At 40.4% G+C, this 18,353-nt stretch overlaps 2 protein-coding genes across 6 annotated transcripts in view; one reads left to right on the top strand and one right to left on the bottom strand.

Annotated features, from left to right (window-relative positions):
• Window positions 1-5,912, bottom strand: part of trim33 (tripartite motif containing 33) — a 49,398-nt gene extending 43,486 nt beyond the window's left edge. For all 5 annotated transcript variants that reach the window (XM_086027581.1, XM_086027599.1, XM_086027590.1 and 2 more), the window contains exon 1: window positions 5,303-5,912. In XM_086027581.1, the coding sequence (XP_085883707.1) occupies window positions 5,303-5,855 (553 nt within the window). In that variant the 5' untranslated portion in view covers window positions 5,856-5,912. The remainder of the gene's footprint in view (window positions 1-5,302) is intronic.
• Window positions 5,913-12,069: 6,157 nt separating this feature from the next.
• Window positions 12,070-17,801, top strand: bcas2 (BCAS2 pre-mRNA processing factor). The gene is made up of 7 exons (XM_086027631.1): window positions 12,070-12,267; window positions 13,897-13,989; window positions 14,079-14,149; window positions 15,327-15,488; window positions 17,058-17,108; window positions 17,197-17,277; window positions 17,364-17,801. Exons 1-7 carry the CDS (start codon window positions 12,175-12,177, stop codon window positions 17,488-17,490), a joined length of 678 nt encoding a protein of 225 aa, XP_085883757.1. The 5' UTR covers window positions 12,070-12,174; the 3' UTR covers window positions 17,491-17,801.
• Window positions 17,802-18,353: the final 552 nt, after the last annotated feature.

The following is an 18,353-nucleotide window of genomic DNA, read 5'->3' as shown; positions in this document are numbered from 1 at the left end:
GTCATTCTGTGGATCTGTCACCAAAGCATAGAAATTCATAATGGTCACATGAGCAATGCAAGCTGTACAAGGAATTGACCTGGATGTCACAATTTTACACACAACATAATTCAAAGATAAATGTGTTAAATATGACACACATTCAACTACTGATAACACAAACACATCTGACAAGGATTGTCCTCACAACTTCAATAAATGCACTGCGCCGTGCAATGCATTCTGGGAACCATAGATATGCCAAATAGATAGGTCACCCGGACGTTAAAGCTCGTACGGCCAAAAGGTTGCCACGTTCATGTTCGTGGATACTCAATCACACCTAATGACAGTGTCCTATTTACCTACCATATAATTTGAAAAAAAAAAAAAAACACCTCTCATGACGTTTAAACCTCAGTGCCAGATGCACATGCTCGCTTATGCATAGAGTGACTGCTTGGAAGGATAAAGAGGGGTGGGCTGAGGGGGGTCTCCCACGTCCATGTCTGAGTTTTCTGTCTGAAAAGATACCTCATTGCACCCATTAAGGCCTAAAGCACCTGTCTCAGCAGCTCCCCAAAACCTAAGGTCGCCTGTGGAATTACCCTTGAAAACCTGAAGTTCTTCCAGAAATTCAACACTTACAAAATTATTCAAGTGGAAGTCAACCCAAGCATTTTTTCTTCAAGAATATGTTCCCAGCAGGCCCACTAGTTGAAACACAGCATTCTGATTAATTTTGCGTTTGTGGAATATAAGTTAAGTAGCAAAATGCACTTGTTTTTAGCCATCTCTGGGGGTGGCCATTTTGTCTTCTGTCGACTGAAAATGACATCACAACTGCTTACAACGACCAATCACAGCTGACCTGTTCTCTGAATCTGAGCCGTGATTAGTCGTTGTGAGCAGTTGTGATGTCATTTTCAGTCGACAGAAGACAAAATGGCCGCCCCCAGTGATGGCTAAAAACGAGTGGATTAACACTTATTCCACAAACGCAATATTTATCATAATGCCCTGTTTCAACTAGTGGGCTTGCATAAAACATATTCTTGAAAAAAATATGTTTGCGTTGACCTCCACTTTAATATCTCAGCCCCTGGAGCAGACAAAAACATAATTCCAAAAGAATTAAAGATCTTAGACATGTGGCTTTCACACAGGCAGGATTTATTATTATTTACTGTTTCAATCGAATATGTAAAAAGAACGTGTCAGTGCAAGAGAAGCACTGTTTTAACTAAAAAAAAAAATCGAGTGGTGATTACCATCCTCTGTTATAGACGTCAATATCGTCATTGTCTACAAACCATATCATATCACATTCGACTGGTTCCTCTGGTCGTGCGCGTCGCCTATATAGCACTGCCGTTACTTTACTTACTTTAATCAGAGCTCCCGGCGATCAACGGCGTCCGCCTTTAGCCTACCTACGGCTCGAAAAAAATTCCACGAGATCCTCCGCGGTCTCGCGACACCGTCACGTGCATAGCCGTTTTTACGGGCTTAATGGGTTAACACAACTCACCTCGATTTTAGCACAATGGGCCTCTGTTTAGCAGCATTTCTGATAAAGAGCGCCACAAAAACTCGGATATCAAAGAGTCCTGACAACTTTTTTCTTTTGCAGATCAAGCAAAAATGCAATAAATAATGAAGTTCAAGTGGCCATTCAACTCATTTCAAATGTCTTTTGAAAACCTGCTGGAAAAAAACAAACAATCAAAAAATATATATATTTGATATAAAGCTATTTTTTAAGAGTAATTAATAATAGTAATTTTGCCGGCTGACTAGTTACTTTTATTATAAAGTAGTGGTGGGAAATATGGCAAAAATATCATCAGGATTTTAAAAAAAATAAAACTACGATCATGATTTTGTCATGACTCTTTACATCGTATTTTTTAGACTAATTTGCACATTTTGGACCATTTTCCTCATGTTAAACATATAAAACAACGTATATAAAACCCTAAAAGAAAAATATGACATATGACAGGTTTTAATTTGAATAGTGCCAATTTTTATCAAAATGTGCAGTGAATGTAAACATAAAAGGTAACATAACGTAAACAAAAAAACACAGCTCGTAAGGCGGACCTAGTACTTTAAAGTAAAGAGTCTTTTATTTAAACCCCTCATTTTCCACTGTTTTAATGTGAACCATGTCTTCAGCAAGGTAGTAAGTCACTGCCTCAGTTACTTCTTTACCCTGCTTGCTTGTTTTTTCATATGGAGTGCCCTTGTAAAATGACTGTGTTACCGCGGGTTGTGTTAGCTTGGGGCTAGCGACTGCCTCCGGCTACCATGTGTCTGATCTCCATTTGTTTTGGTTGTTGGCGTAGTTTTTTGGGTGCCGTCTCCGCAAGTGATTAAACAGGTTTGTAGTGTTGCCATCTGACGTCCGAACAGAGTCTCTGCAAACTTGTCAAATAATTGGTTTGCGCTTTCTCCTTCAAGGAAAAGCCAAACCAAATCGACACTGTGGATGTGGAGTTTCTTTTCGGGACCAACTCCGCTTTGTGGTGACTTTCCAGAGTTTACGCTATAGCTTCTCGCTATACAACAAACAGGGAGGCAGGGAGTGTCACGTACGGTGCACTGTGCGTGCTGTGATTGGATGATCGGGTATGCGTCAGCGGCTTTGAGCCGCCGTAGAGCTAAACTGTATAGAATATGCCCTGTAGACAATCAAAGGATCTTTCGGCTTTATGAGATCATCAACACGTTAAAGTACTTAACGATCCAATATCATCATATCGCCCACCCCTATTATAAAGTAAATCAACTACGAATTGAGTTAATCTTTATATCGAGTAATGAATAACTATAACTAATTACTTTTATGAAGTAATGTTCCCAACACTTGATATTGGTTCGTGGTGGAACACAAGCGTCGGCGAATAGCTCTTCACGGCGATTGTTTTTCCGTAACATCTTACAATGTTTTTTTGACCGACGTCAATCTTGTCAAACCCCAAATCATTTCCAGGGTAGGGATGTGGACTCGTCCATATTTGAAAAAATGCTGTGTTCCCTCAGCTGCTGCAACAGAGTCGCGTGACTGAATCCTGTCTGGTGAGTCGGAGAATGAAGACTTATCTCTTCCTCTTCCTTTCCTGTCTATGCACGCTGATTCGCCGAATGAGGATTTTATCACTTTCTCCTAATTTGCAGCCAATCAATAGACTTGTTCATTTTTATCCGGGTCATTTTGAAGAGAGCATTAATACATGATGAGGTTGATTGCACATCGTGAAAAGCAACTTTGACGATAACATCGATAACGATATATATAAATATTAGGCCTGGGAAGATCCACTTTTGTCCCAATGCAATACGGACCCTGATGCTTGGGTTGCGATCCTATACGTAATGCGGTAATTAAATATTATAAAAATATTTATTTAAAAATACTGAGGCATTTGTTTACAAAGTTTTAACTTAAATTCGATTTGATATTTATTCGGCTGTCACGATTGAAAAGTGCATAAACTGTTTCAGATGCACAGGAGTGCAATAAATAAAACTCCATTCACAAAGCTCAACTTTAAGGACTGAAAATGACATCACTACTCAGGGCTCAGGTAACGACCAATGACGGCTGAGCTTCAGAAAACAGGTCAGGCGTGATTGGTCGATACCTGAGCCCTGGGCAATTGTGATGTCATTTTCAGTCGACAGACGTGACAAAATGGCCGCCCCCAGAGATGGCTAAAAACAGGTGGATTTAACTCAATCCACAAACGCAATATTTATCAGAATGGCTTGTTTCAACTAGTGGTTTTGCATAGAACATGTTCTTGAAAAAATATGTTTGGGGTGACTTCCACTTTAACTACAATGCCATAGTGCATTTTATCCTAAGGTACAATCCTGCACGCTTGTCGTCGTTGTTGTGCAAAGCGAAAGTAAAATGGCTGCTGTTGCTGCCGCTTCTTCTTTGCCGCCTCCTACTTCTTTTTAAAAAGAAGAAGAAGCGCGGTCGCCGGAGGTAATCATGCTTTAACTTTCTCTTTGCACAATAACATCTATAAGGTCCTTTGGAGAAAATGTAACATGGCATTCTAGTTAAGGTAAGCTGTTTAAGACAAAACTAACAAACACTTTCACACTTTATTTGCCGATGTCTTGTCGTCGTTGCCTTGCCATCCTTGCCACAATTTGTAAACACAGCTGTTATGCTGTACTATCCTCTTATCCGGCTTGACTCTGAATAAAAGAACGGCACATATGAATAATGTTATGAGTTTCCGAACATACCATTGTTTTGCCGTCATTGTCGTGCTGAGCACATTCGTGCTTGCCGGGTGGCTGAGCGTGGTCTGCTCACAACTTGTAAACACAGCTGCCGAACGGCACATTTGAATAATGTTATGAGTTTCCGAACAGAACGTAGTTCAAAATTGCTGTTAGTTTGTTAGCGTGGACGAGACTAGCGAGAGGCTTCGATGATGCGCGCCCAGTAAGCTGACGGGATAAATCCATTTGTGCTGTCTGTCGTCGGTCGATCTCGCGCTGGGAACCAATTATGCGCCTTTTGTGAAAGCCAGCAGGTAATGTACAAAGCCTCCGAGTCAACTCATATCTTTGAAACAATGCGTCTTTCTGAATCATGGCTTCCGATATTTTAAAATTTGTAATGAATGCTTCTGAAAAATCCGCGATTTTGAAATACATTGCCAATTAATAGATCAGGCCTTAAAAATCTGTACTAGTGGCCCAGTCGGGCCAGCATTAGTGAACTTCAGGTCACGTGGTGGCCCTGGGCCACCAGGCTAGTATTGATGTCGAACCCTGTAATTACATTCACATAATGTTGATTTGTAAGTACCTTAATGTTGTGGAATGGTTGCATGATAACTATTATTTTATTTATTCTTTTTGAATCAAAAGAATATGTCCATGTATTTATTTTCGTGTGTTTATTTGGATGTGTGGTACCGTAATGATTCAAACTAAAAGCGGCCAGCATCCAAGTTTACATTAAGATTGTCAATCCTTAAAACGGGTTATACTCCGCATTAATTATAACCATTTATATTCTCCATTACCATAATGCAAAGTATGACAAAATACTGACAATCACAGTACGAGCTGACTTGACTTGGCATTTTCGACTGGAGCCTGTCAAGGGCGAGTCTACCGTACTATACATTCGTTACTACACTACAGTGGTCAAGATCAAAGCTACCATGACACGCATGACAACTAGCTAAAGAATAAACATAATGATGTGCAGTCAGTCATCCAATATTACTATACGTCAAAACAGCCGGCTCCACTTCGCGCGCGGCGGAAGAAATGGGGAACTCACCAATATGTGTGTTGGTTTGCCCGTGTGGTCCAGTCACCTGCACGCTGATCTGTCTGTCTGGTTGCGGGATACATTTCAGGCAAAACGAGTGCAAGCAAGGTAGAAGTTTTGGTTGGCTTTCTCTGCTCTGAAGACTTTGTTTACACACTGCGCACGTATCCAATAAATTAATGGGAGTCTGTACCGGTGTGGCTGCCGGGGCCGTGGGTGGTGGGGACATTTCCGCGGCGGGTCCGCTGACTGCGGTATCGCCAGCGGCCGGGGCTTCGGCGGGACTCCGCTCGGCGTTGGTTGGGCTGGCATCCATAGGGCTAGCAGCGCTGCTGCCGCTAACATTGCTGATGCTAACCTCACCGCCTCCTTCGCCGGTGGCTGTCGTCGCCTCGTGAGCGGGAACACGCGGCTCAGTCTCTTCCGCTTCCTTTGTTTCGCCTTCTATGACCGCAGACGTAATTTCGGGTTGGGTCTCAGCCTGCACGTTGTCTTGCGCCGAAGGAGAAGGCTCTGGGTTTAGTGACGGTTCCATATCATCGACGCCTTTGTTATCCGCCATCTTCCTTCCTCTTTGAACCGCTTGGACGTCGTACGTGACTTGTCAAACCACGACTACGTCCTTGCGTCATGACATCACAGTGAGAGCCTCGTGAGCTTCCGTTTTTCTGACGCTCGTAATCCATGTATGACATTTCAAACAGACATTCGTCGACATTACGTATCGCATCATTTTTAACGTCATGTCACCTCCATCATGCTCGCAGCATAATGACGCCAAATCACAAAAATTTTGATTTATATTCTAGCAGTGGCACGCGGTGACGAATATGCAAATTAGGCCAGTGAGTGCCCCCTTGTTCCACTAGAAAGCGCTATTTTCTTGCAAAGCTCCTTACCAGCGCCGTATATAAAAACAGTCTGGCCAATTTAAAATCTCGCCGCTTCTTAATCAATTGAGGTCCGCCACTGTCGTGAGCGGGAACACGCGGCTCAGTCCCTTTTTTTTGTTTCTACTCTGACACAAAAATTCTTGAAAAAAATTTCATCGTGTTAATAATTGCTGTTTTTGAACATTTTCTGTTAAAACCTTTACGTCTTCTTCTGAGAGGACAACTGATACATGAAGACGCTTCTGAGTTTGGGTTTTTACGATACAGACTGTGCTTTGCAAAGAGGAAAAGGAACTTGGATGGCCCTACACTGGGGCTAGGAGCTGGGCTATGCCCGGTCCTCATTTTATTAGATATTCTAAAATATATTTATAAATTATTTTCTGAGCCCCACTACATATAAAACCCCCTTTTAGCACCGGGAGAGAAAAAAAATCATAGAACCAGCCCTGAAAACGGGTGTGCAATTTTTACTTTGTTTCACATTTACATTTTTTGAACATGAGAAGGTGTAAAGAAGCGGAAATAAATAATAAAAAATAAAACAACAAACAACAAACAACCTTTTACTCTGTATGCATGTATGAATGACAAGTACCGGTACATAATCTCACCCTAGAGACTGAGCAGTTTTACAGTCTTCAGTTACAGTCATGAAAAATACTTCATCCTGTTTAGTGGATTATTGTGGATTGATCTATCGTAGGTAAACTGTTGTTATTAACTATACCTAAGATACTTTTCCTTGCTTTTGGGGGGAATCTTATAACTTTGATAACATTTGATTACTCATGCTCAGGATAAACATTAGATCATACGATACTGTGTTTTTAATGTAAACAGGCTTGGCATGTCACTGGTAGTAAAAACACGAATTGAGCTTTCAATTTGTAATTACAGTACAATCTCATACCAAATATCCCAACAAGATAAACCATTACTCAAACACCTGATTGTGGGAGGAAATGCCACAGAATGGGTGCCTTGTATGTTTTTAAAATTTGGTTACACTTTGTTCCCCCTTAGTTTTGATTTTTTCTGCTTTAGAAGTATGTTCAGAGCAGAAAAAAAAGGTACTCAAATAGATCCACTGTTCATGCCTGAAGTAAAAAAGTAGTCCTCCAAGTACTTGGGTAGTATTCAGTGGAGAAGAGATTTAAAACAAAAAAAAGTTGCTGAGTTGTTGGCAAGTAAAATTTGTTAATTTTCAAATGTGAAAATACAGCACAGCTTTATCACTTTAACCTAAAACACAATTTGTGGCCTTTCTCTATTGTATATACACCATGGTTTTACCTCCTGGATTGGTTGGTCAGTTCACAAATACCTCTAAAAAGAAAAACTCTTGAAAATATCATGACCTCTGTCATATAAAAACGCCAGCCTCTGCACCACAGACATCCTTGAAGTCTTAATGCAGACGAGGTATTGTATGCTGGACGTGATGTTGTTCATCAATGTAGTGTGTAAGGGGTTAATGTGTGTTACATCTTAGAGAACAGGTAGCATAAACACATTGTACGTGCAGTAAATGTGTAACGCCTATAGGTGTTCGATGTCAACGCAATAGCAAAAAAGAAAAGCAGTTTTAGCATTAGCAGTTTGTAAAATGCCACTAGTTGCATGCAAAAAGACGTACAATTTAAGAATTGAATGGACTTACTTGTAGGTGTTACAGTTCTAGGATATGAATACATCACAAAGGTTGGCCTCCATTTCGCAGCACAACTACTGTTTGGTACAAACTTCCTAAAGCAAATGACAAAAGTTAGATCTTCACGTATCATGGCTAAAGAGCAAAGAAAGTACCAAGTACTAACAACCTCTGTCTCTTCCGGTTCTCTTCTCTACGTTCTGTCCTTGTATTTGTTATCGACGCAATCACAGAGGAATCGAAGTGATTTACCCCTGCGGGAGTATTAACGATGACCTGGTGCTTTAACCCATTATGGACAGGAGCGCAGCCATTTTTTATTAATCATTTAATTCTCGGTCTCTTAACCAATGAAATGCATCAGAATAGACATGCGACGATGTCGACGGAGGATATGCAGAATTTTTTCGAGCAGTAATGGCGGCGTAATTGATCGCACGAGCTCTTAAATGAGTAACGGCGGTGACATAGACGACGTGATTGTGGACTTTGAACCAGCCGAACGTGATATATGGTTAAGATATAGGTTTGTAGATAATGACAATATCGACATCTTTGTAACAGAAAAGAGGATGGTAAATACCACTCGATATTTTTTAAATTAAACATAGTGCTTCTCTCGCACAGACACATTATTTTTTACATCTTCGATTGAAACAATAAAGATGAATAAGCTCCAGTCCGTGTGAAAGCCACATGTCTAAGTTCTCAAATTCTTTTGGAATTATGTTTCTGTTGTCTGCTACAGAGGCTGAGATATTAATTATTTTGTAGGTGTTGAATTTCTGGGAAAACTTTAGGTTTTCAAGGGTAATTCCAAAGACGACCGCCGGTTTTGGGGAGCTGTTGAGCCAGACGCTTTAGGCCTTATTGGGTTAAGATAAAACAGCACACAGTTTTTTGCTACACTCAGGTTAAATCAAGTATATATAGAATTTTCCGTATTTGAACTCATTAACCTTCGTGTCGTTGCATACCAGAATTTCTCTTAATACTCTAAAATAGTTGGATAGATTGATGTTGACATCTTCAGACTAAATCACGGATGACAGCAGGAATAATAATTAATGACCAGTGTTGGGGAAATTACTTCCAAAATACGATATATTACTACTACAGTTACTTGCGTGTGGAAGTAATACCTTTCTTTACAATATTACTGTATTTGTAGAGTAATGTGTTACTCATGTTTAAGTTACTTTCTTTTTTAAATTGGTGATTAATTTATTTAATAATGATTTCAACGCATGTAAAATGCAATATTTGCTACCATATTGCAGCTGGTAAAGTTAAATTATGAGCATATTTAATATATAGTGCGGGCTACAATATTAAATGTTTTGACTCTATGGTGGGAGATCACTTCCCTTGATCAATATTTCTATCAATAAGATTTTTTCATTAAAAATATTGGAACTGATATTTTGTCCATGGTAATTGTAGTCAATGGTGTAAAAACAAAAACAGTATTGGAAAGAGTGTTTCCGTAAGCACTCCGTTCAGCTTTGCTATGCGACATTCACTGAGTGAACTACTCTGAATGTGATTATTATAGCGAAATCCAGCAGTGTACCATCCCAAAATAACTCACGATGATTCTACACCTCCACGCATCCAAACATGTCTGTAAGATTTAGTTACAACATTAAACAATGTCCTGTAGAATTTAATTACATAAAAATAATTACCTTGACCCATCTCAGATATACTCCGTTCGCGTTTTTTTTTTTTTTTTTTCAAAAAGGAGGTTGCATACAAACTTTCGCGCCATCGGTAACCACGCCCCTCTCTCTGTTTTCACACCCCTACAGGGTAAACAAATCAATCTAACATTTTAGTTTAGTCCCTTCACACATTCACACTAGTCTGAATTTTATTCCTAATATTTTTAAAGTTCATACAAACACGCTTTTCCCCGTTTTTTTCAGCGCGCTTTAGACCCAGAGTATTCTCCCATCCCATCATCACACCAACCCTCTGCAGCAGAATCACAGCTGTGCTTTTTAAATTATTTTATAGATTGCTCACACAAACTATACATACAATTATTCAAGACTTTGTACCTGATTAAAAACTATGTACCAGCTTCTAATTTTTTTTCCCTTCCAACACTCTATGACCCCTCGCTGACCCCTCTCTGACCCTCCAGCATGTCCATGTCCTAAACATGCCTGGACATATCCCTCATGAACCTAAACCAACGTCACATTTTATGTTTAAAAAAAACCTCGGGTGTCTGCTTTTTTATGACCTACTGTTGTTTAGTAAGATAACCTCCCGTGCAATTGTGCCTCCCATAAAAACACATTGACTGATTTTACGTTCAAATCTTGGAGCCTGTTTTTTTTTAATCCCTCTACAGAAAAAACACATGTTGCTTAATTACCTTGGGCAGACCACCGGTGCGTGTGTGAAAGGGAGCATCTTCTCACCCTTGTTTAGTTATACTGTTTAGAATCCTGAAAGGATGCCGCCTTCTCACCCCACCTCCTTCTCACTCAGCATTATAGCCATGGATGCGCGCTCACCTCCCTCTTCTTCTCACTTCCCAAGGTAAGATGATACATTCTTTCCTTTAAACCATAAAACAACACTTAATACATATATCAAATAATATTCAAACATACCCTGACATATACTACTTTGACCTTTTGATTACTTCACATAAAATAATGGCCCCAGGATGTACGGTAGTTAAATTTACCACTTCCAGATGTCCCGGAAACTATTAAAATCAAATATAATTATTTTTGCCTATGACCTTTGATCCAAAAAGCCATAAATCAAGGCTTAGATCAAAGAGTTTTGCAACAAACTGCATGATATTAGTTTTTTAATGCAATACAGTTAAAAATACTATATTGCTTGGTTAAAAGAACGGAAATAAATTGTATACCATTTTACAAATTTGTATATTTCATGCACTGATTTGCATTTCTTGGCTGGCAGCCAATCAGAGTGATTGTCACTGACACCACTTTACAGACTGATATTGGTGGTTTATTCATTCAATTCATATCTAAAAAGCACCATGACACAAAAATATATGAATTTTCCACGATTCTAAACACTACTTTTTAATTTAGGTTTGTTCCCATTTCCACCATGCATGTGCTGAGCAAAATTCTGTACACGCATGCATTCTACTTTATGACTGAGGACCACACAACAAACAATGACCTCCCTGCCATGTTTACATTACCTTTTCGGTGTAAAGGCAAAGCCGTTGTCATCCTTTGAAGAAGATTTAAGGACGAAGCGGCACTTTACGTTATTAGTAATCGTAAAGGCGTTATATTGTTAAGAGACATCCCTGTTAATCTAAAGTTAACATCATGAGTTAACGTCATGAGTTAACGTCATGAGTTAACGCCGTTATACCTAAATGCTGTAAATGCCAACATGGATAAGGAAGGAGAGTTATATTATTCAATAGCTTTCATCTGATGTTATTCAGTGAAATTGAATGGGATTTGATGTAAAACAAGCAACTGCTGGATGCACATTTTACAGGAAAAAAATGTTTGATAACGGCATAGTTGTGCTTTGACTGAAAATTGATGTTGAATTTACAATTTTATCATGTATTTTTTTGTAAATGATTACACTTTTAAACTGTAAAATTTACAGGTTGTTTTGTAATGTGGTTTACACTCTGCTGTATTTTTTACAATATTCTGGTAACCACAGCTGCCGTTTTTTTCCGTAAAAACAACGGTGTTTTTCTTACAATGTAAAGAAGAAAAGAAGCATACTGTAAGAGATATTGCCAAGTTGAAATAACAATTTTAAAAATGGATGGATAGAAAGGGCGCGTGATGGAGTGGCACTTCCACCTCAGAGTTCAGAGGTTGGGGGTTTGAATCTGGGGTCGGGCTTTCTTGTGGAGTTTGCATGTTCTCCCCATGCTCGCACACGCTTCCTCTCGGTACTCAAGCTTCCTCCCACGCTCCAAAAATATGCCCGTCAGGTTCATTGCAGACAATTGTCCATACATGTTGAAAATGTAACGTGGATGATTGTTTGTACTGTATTTAATCGAGACCAATCCAAAATGCAGTATATGCTGTACGTGTACAGTATATGTATGTGTGCGGGGGTGCTCTCCTTATTTTTCCCGTCTCCTCAGTCATTACAACTGTAGATAGCAGAACCTGCCAAGTCTCTTTGCGTTTCATGTACAATAGGTGGCGGTATGTACCAAAGAGATGTAATCCGTCAGTAAAATTAAAAGAAGAAGAAGAAGAAGGAAGCGGAAATACGCACACGTCAAAGGAAGCGGCGCAGTGCAACAAGAGGTTTATTGCTAATTGAGCAAATTTCTCCAGATTAACATGTCTGGGACTGCCTCAGTTGCGGGTGAAGTGTTTGTTGATGCATTACCTTATTTTGACCAAGGTTACGATGCCGCCGGTGTCAGAGAAGCTGTGAGTAAACTCGTGCATATTGTAAACGAGAGCAATTATGCTAAAACTGAGCATGTGCTTAGCTTGTATGTATTGTATAGCTTTCGACCATGCCAAGCAGTTAAATATAATACTATCGGTATTTTTTTTCTCAGCAAGACCAATGTTACTGACAAGATGGGAGGAGGGAATAAAGTATATACATACGGGTCGCCAATTATCAAACGTGTTGATAAATGATTGCTTTCGCAACGTGCAAATGAGCACCATTTCGTGTAAATGGAAATGTTCAGCATTATTGACTCAGTGATTGATTGACTTGCACTGGTGTTCTGCCAAATTGTCCTACCCCATCGAAACTTCCTACCGAAGGCTCATTTGACAGCCAAAAGTACTTCCATGCGCTTTCAGCTTGTTTTGTTTAGATGCAGACTGGTAGGAAGAACTTGAAAACACAATGCTTAAAAGCTATGACGGAAAACACACGCCAAAAATATTTTTGACGCAATGAAAAAGTACGACAGGTAGGACAAAAAGTTACAAAATTCCCACGAAAACACTGATCGGCATCCTCACTGTGCATAGGTAGGACGACTCGACGGGTAGGAAGGAAATTCAATACGCCTTTCTTCTCATATACAGGGATGGACTCTGCACGCAACACTAAGCTTTCAGTGTAAGGTGGCATGTTAAAAAATGGGGACAACTCGGGAAAAGTGTTGAAAACTCAAAACCGAGTTGACGTTTAATATAGTGGCAGCTGCGGCACACTGCACTGTTGGCTCCAGAAGCTATCTCCTTAAAAAAAAACAACTTTTCACGCCATTTCGACCTCAAAAAGTTCTAGCATCAAACTATTGAACATACTGTGCCTGATACACATCCCTGGCTGACCACACTTTTCAGTCAGAGGCTGAGTCATTGAGACTCTTTGGAAAGGGTGACAGGATGGCATTATATGGGGTAGGTGGGAGGTGTCCTAAGCCACCTCCTCTGTTCGAGATGGTCTTTCCACTTGACTACACTGATCTGATCAGCCAGATCGGATCTGCCGTAATGTCTTCATTCTCCTCTAGTTTTCAAAAACACCCAGCATGGTTTACCACAGGTTTTGAGGTCCTCAATTTTTCTCTTTGGTCTATGAGCTGGTTGGAATGTTATCAGCTGTGTGTTGTAAGGTTCTGATCATGCCCATTTTGTGTACCAGTGGCTGGTGTGAGTCAAAATGTAAGTAGAGGTGTGAGGGGTTTTTCTGCAAACCCCCAACGTCGAGGCATCGCGTCATCCCCAATGTGGACATCAAAGTCCAGAAAAATGGCAAATTATTGCCTTCGACACTCACATGTGAACTTGATGTTTTGGTGTACTGAATTATTCTTCTTGGTGAAGGCTTGGACTTCTTGGCTTCTGATTTCAACCCACGTGTCATCCACGTATTCGTATCAAGGACTTGGAGCTTTTTGTTTAAACGAGTTCAGAACCCTAGCACCTCTGTTCGCAGCCATGTTGTTGTGCAAGCAGTGCACATCAAACTGCAGACACAACAACAACAACAAAATCATCCTGACAGATAAACTGGAATTCATTAATTAAAAACAATGAATCACCCAGCCTTAATTTGATCCAAAATGTGATCTATGTGCTTCTCAGGCTGCAGCATTAGTGGAAGAGGAGACCAGAAGATACAGACCAACCAAGAACTACTTGAGCTACCTGCCTACTCCTGATTTTTCTGCCTTTGAGGTGAAAAAAATAACACCCTCGATCCCGAAAATCATCTTTAGAGTTCCTGCGGTAATAGAAATAAAAACCTTGCCTTCATCATCTTCCAGACTGAAATTATGAAGAATGAATTTGATCGCCTAGCAGCGCGACAACCCATGGACCTCCTCAGCATGAAGAGGTACAATTTGCAATGTTGTGCGGGGGAAAAAACGTATTATAATAGACAACTGAAATGAATCTTTGAAGACAAATTAACTTGCACATTAAAAAAAAAAAAAATCTTTGCCAAGAGTTTAAACTATCAACACAGTTCTGTGTTGTGCCGCTCTTGGCACAGATATACAGTACGACTAGTGCAGGCTAATAGACGTGCCGACGTGGCAGCTATGCTGGCAGGGGCAACTTGCCCATCAACGGTCATGGAAAGCATGGACAGTGGCAGCTCTAAAAGAGCATTTTTGGATTTTGTTTAATGAAGAGAGATCTCATGTAGCATGTTCTCTCAAACCTGCTATTCTTGCTACAGTATACAGTTGTTTTTTTGTCAAAACCATATCTATGACCTTGAATTCTAACCCGCGTTGAAAAAAGAGCGCACTCACATTGCACCTCATGAACGTGTCCAACTGCACACCATATCACTCCTCCCAGCATGTTAAGTTTGGAAGAACTTTAAAAAAATTTTTTTTTTTAACAATTTGAAGCTTTGATATATTTATTTACAACAATTCTATATTGTACTGGGCGTTTTAGGCCACAAAAAGGAGAAAGCAATTTTGTACTGTATTTAGGCCATTAAAAAAAGTACTTCAATTTAATGGACAATCCTGTCTATTAGTCCGTTAAATCGAGATTCCACTGTAATCGTCATGGATACAGTCAGATCTGTGATCCTTTTATTCAAAAGGTGCCATGGTGTATTCAACCTGGTCTTGAAACACTGGACCAGCTTTATACCCCTCAGGAGAATACTGGAGGGTTAATGTGTGATTTCCCTTGACCACATCCCTTGTATTTAGTGGTTTTGTGCGTACTCAATAAGTACTGGGTCTTGTGCTTGGTATCATGGGCCGTTTGGTTCCTGTATAGTCAGTGCGCCGTTTGGTTCCTGTATAGTCAGTGCAGGAGCTTGCTTTGCATTGCTAGCAGTAAGCTCACATGTTCATTTTCACAATGGACACTGCCAAGGCTGCCCTTTGTCACCAGTTCTGTTCACCATCTTAACGGCCAGAATTTCTTGATGCAGTTTGATGGGCTTCCATATGTAAACCGCTGTCCCCATTATTCAGACCAGCATAAAACGGATGCATGGATCTTTGACTTTAATTTCATGATGTGATGTCATTGTCCCAAAGGTATGAGCTGCCAGCACCCTCTGCAGGTCAGAAGAATGACATTACAGCTTGGCAGGAGTGCGTTAACAACTCCATGGCCCAGCTGGAGCACCAGGCAGTTCGCATCGAGAACCTGGAGCTCATGTCGCAGTACGGAACCAACGCGTGGAAAGTCTACAATGAGTATGTGAAGGTTATCGCTTCCTGTCGAAAAATTTGGACTTTGATCTTAAAGGGACGGTGGGGCAGGGATGGCCATGTTTTCACTAACAAGTTTATTTGATATATTTTTGGATCAGGAAAATGGAAAGAGTTTTCTATTTTATCAATACATTTGGGAGAAATTGGGAAATAAGTGACTCCATGATTAACGCCCCTTGTTAATGAGGAGAATGGCCGCGCCCCCTAGCGTTCTATCCCTGTTCGGTTGAAGTCATGGGAGTAACCGATTACAAACTCTCCATTGGAAATCATTGTACTTTCATTGCTTCGAACGTCCAAAAACGGCGATCAATTGGCACCAAAATTTAAGTGGACATCCCTACTAATGCCCACTTCAACATATCAAAAGGATTAACCTCTGCGTGGCTGATTTATATGAAAATGAGGAAATGTGGAAGTGAGCAGAGCTACATAGATTTAGGCTGGGACAAGCGCACACTGCTTCTTTGCTTTGAAAAAAAAAAAAAAAACACTGCTTCTTTGCTGATGACGGTTAGGACGGCATTTAACACCAGTCAGGATATTTACAGTGGCTGAAGTGGAAATGATAGACGTGCAGATTCATTTGGATGAGGAATGGCTCCTTTTTCTCGACCGACAACACGCCCTCCAATTTGGAACGTAAAGAGCCGAAAAGGTACGTTCCAATGTGGCCACACTCGGCTGTGCAGTCAGCCTCTCTGAAACTTTTTGTTCGCTGAACATTGACGCTTGTTCGATGAGGGCTTACCTCACTCTCTGATGGCTCTCTGTCTGACAACGCACGCGACTGCTTGGGAGGCAACCCCGCGACTGGACCCAGAGTAAGGAGCTAATGTTGTTGTGCTAAAACCTTTTGTTTTAACGACCTGAAGCTAGTTGTTGCTGTTAGCCGACCCATTATCCTACCTTTAGCCGGGGAGGGAAGAAGGGGACGTAAAGCTCCAATCTGCCTGCTACTGCTGCAAACCGCCGTCTCCCTCCTGAGAGCTGACACGAGTTTAGCGTCGCTAAATGTCAGAAATATAACCAGTCGGGGTTTGTGTGCGCGTTCATGGTCTTGCCTGCTTCAGCTTGTGAAAGTGGAGGAGCAATCGCCATGGTATTTTTGATTTTGTGCAGGTGATCATGATGAGATCACGTTTTATGTCAATAAATCCAAACTATTGTGCAGAACACTTTTATACTTTCACAGGTTGAAGTGGACAAGAGTAGTAATATGCATTTGCATTTTGGTGGCGATCGGTCACCCTTTTAGACAACAGAACTGACAAAGCGAGCAATATTACCATGCTTGGCTCCCTCCCGTGACGTGGACAGCTGAGACCGAAAACATAACATAAGCCACGCCCCAGAAAGGGGCGGGGAAATTTGTCGTAAACCTAATCACAAAAAAAAGCTCTTAAATCACTACAGAGGCTTTTGAGGTGGGCATTTTAGTACTAATGTCATTTTTTCATGCAAACCTATGATATAAGTGCCAATGTTAAGCTCACCCAAGTGTCACTTTAAAGTAATTAACCATGGTTTTTCTAATTTTTCCTTCTGCAGTAACCTGGCCTTCATGATTGAGATGGCTCAAAAGGAACTTCAGAAATTCAGGTGAACAGTCACCTGGAAAGGTTCTACCAAGTGAAGATAAATGAACACGTACATGTTTATCAGTTCATTTGATTTCTGTCACACGCAGGAAACAAATTCAAGATTTGAATTGGCAGCGTAAAAATGACCAGTTAGCCGGAGGAGCCAAACTGCGAGAGCTGGAGTCAAAGTACGTGACAAGCTGCATGTGTTTCATTGAATTTCATTTGATTTTAGTACGTGGGCTAACATTTGCCGCATCTTGCCCCCCAACAGCTGGGTGTCACTGGTCAGCAAGAACTATGAGATCGAGCGGGCCATCATACATCTAGAAAACGAAATCGGTCAGCTCAGACAGCAGCAGGGGGATGAGAACAAGGAAAACATTCGGCAGGATTTCTGACTTCCTCCCACAATGACCTACAAAATGTATCCATTCCGTCAGACGCGTCCCTTTTTTTTTTCTTTTTTCTTTTTTTTAAACAATGACAAAAGAAAGTCAAACTGGAGGAAAGCCAACACTTGAAAAGGTGAGTCTTTGAGAACAGACCGAGGAGGGACGTTAACGATACTGGATGACTTCATATTTCCAGCCAAGAGCATTTGAATGATGACTCTGGACCTGATTGATCGTTTGTCACTTTTTTACCGGCAGCTCTCTTCATCAGCTCCATTTTTATGACAATTTAATAAAGTTAACATGTATTTCCTAAAGTGGACTTTTTTTGTTTTTGTTTTTACTCATTCATATGTTTTAAAAACAATTTCTTAGCCGATTGCAAGCCCTGGAAATGTTATTTCTGAAAAAGACACATTTACAACAATAACGAATCGTAGGAAAGTGGAAGCTGTCCAATGAAATGCATTTCATTCAATTTTTTTTTATCCAAAACTAAAGAATTTTTTTGTTTTGTTTGTGCAGCTGAAAGAAACTTTGACAAAGTTTGTACATACTGTAAGGTGATGATAGTGCACAACTGCACACCTTGACTGAGGTCCTGACTTTGTGGTGTCATCCACATTGAACCACAATGCTCATGAATCCTCATTCTTAGAATTCAAAACAAACATGTCATCTCTTTTAAAAAGGTGTGTTTCTCAGCACATTATTAAGGAACTGAGGAGTGGGGACAATTAAAAGCCCAAATTAGGCATTTCATTTAGGTCTGTATTCAGAGCGATGAGAAGGAACAAACAAGAAAAAAAGTATGGAACGGGTCACCAACCTTTTTAAAATTGAGAGCCACTTGTGTTATTTACAAATAA

Source organism: Filicampus tigris, chromosome 1, assembly GCF_054856515.1.
Source record: "Filicampus tigris isolate MCC_2025a chromosome 1, RoL_Ftig_1.0, whole genome shotgun sequence".
Taxonomy (NCBI): domain Eukaryota; kingdom Metazoa; phylum Chordata; class Actinopteri; order Syngnathiformes; family Syngnathidae; genus Filicampus; species Filicampus tigris.
Note: the sequence above shows the minus strand (reverse complement) of the source record. Positions and strands in the feature narration are given on the sequence as shown.

Excerpts from the sequence above, each read along its gene's own strand:
- bcas2 (XM_086027631.1), top strand. The coding sequence starts at position 12,175 with ATGTCTGGGACTGCCTCAGTTGCGGGTGAAGTGTTTGTTGATGCATTA. Across the intron at positions 12,268-13,896 it reads CCGCCGGTGTCAGAGAAGCT|GCTGCAGCATTAGTGGAAGA; the intron begins GTGAGTAAACTC and ends TGTGCTTCTCAG. Across the intron at positions 15,489-17,057 it reads GCGTGGAAAGTCTACAATGA|TAACCTGGCCTTCATGATTG; the intron begins GTATGTGAAGGT and ends TTCCTTCTGCAG.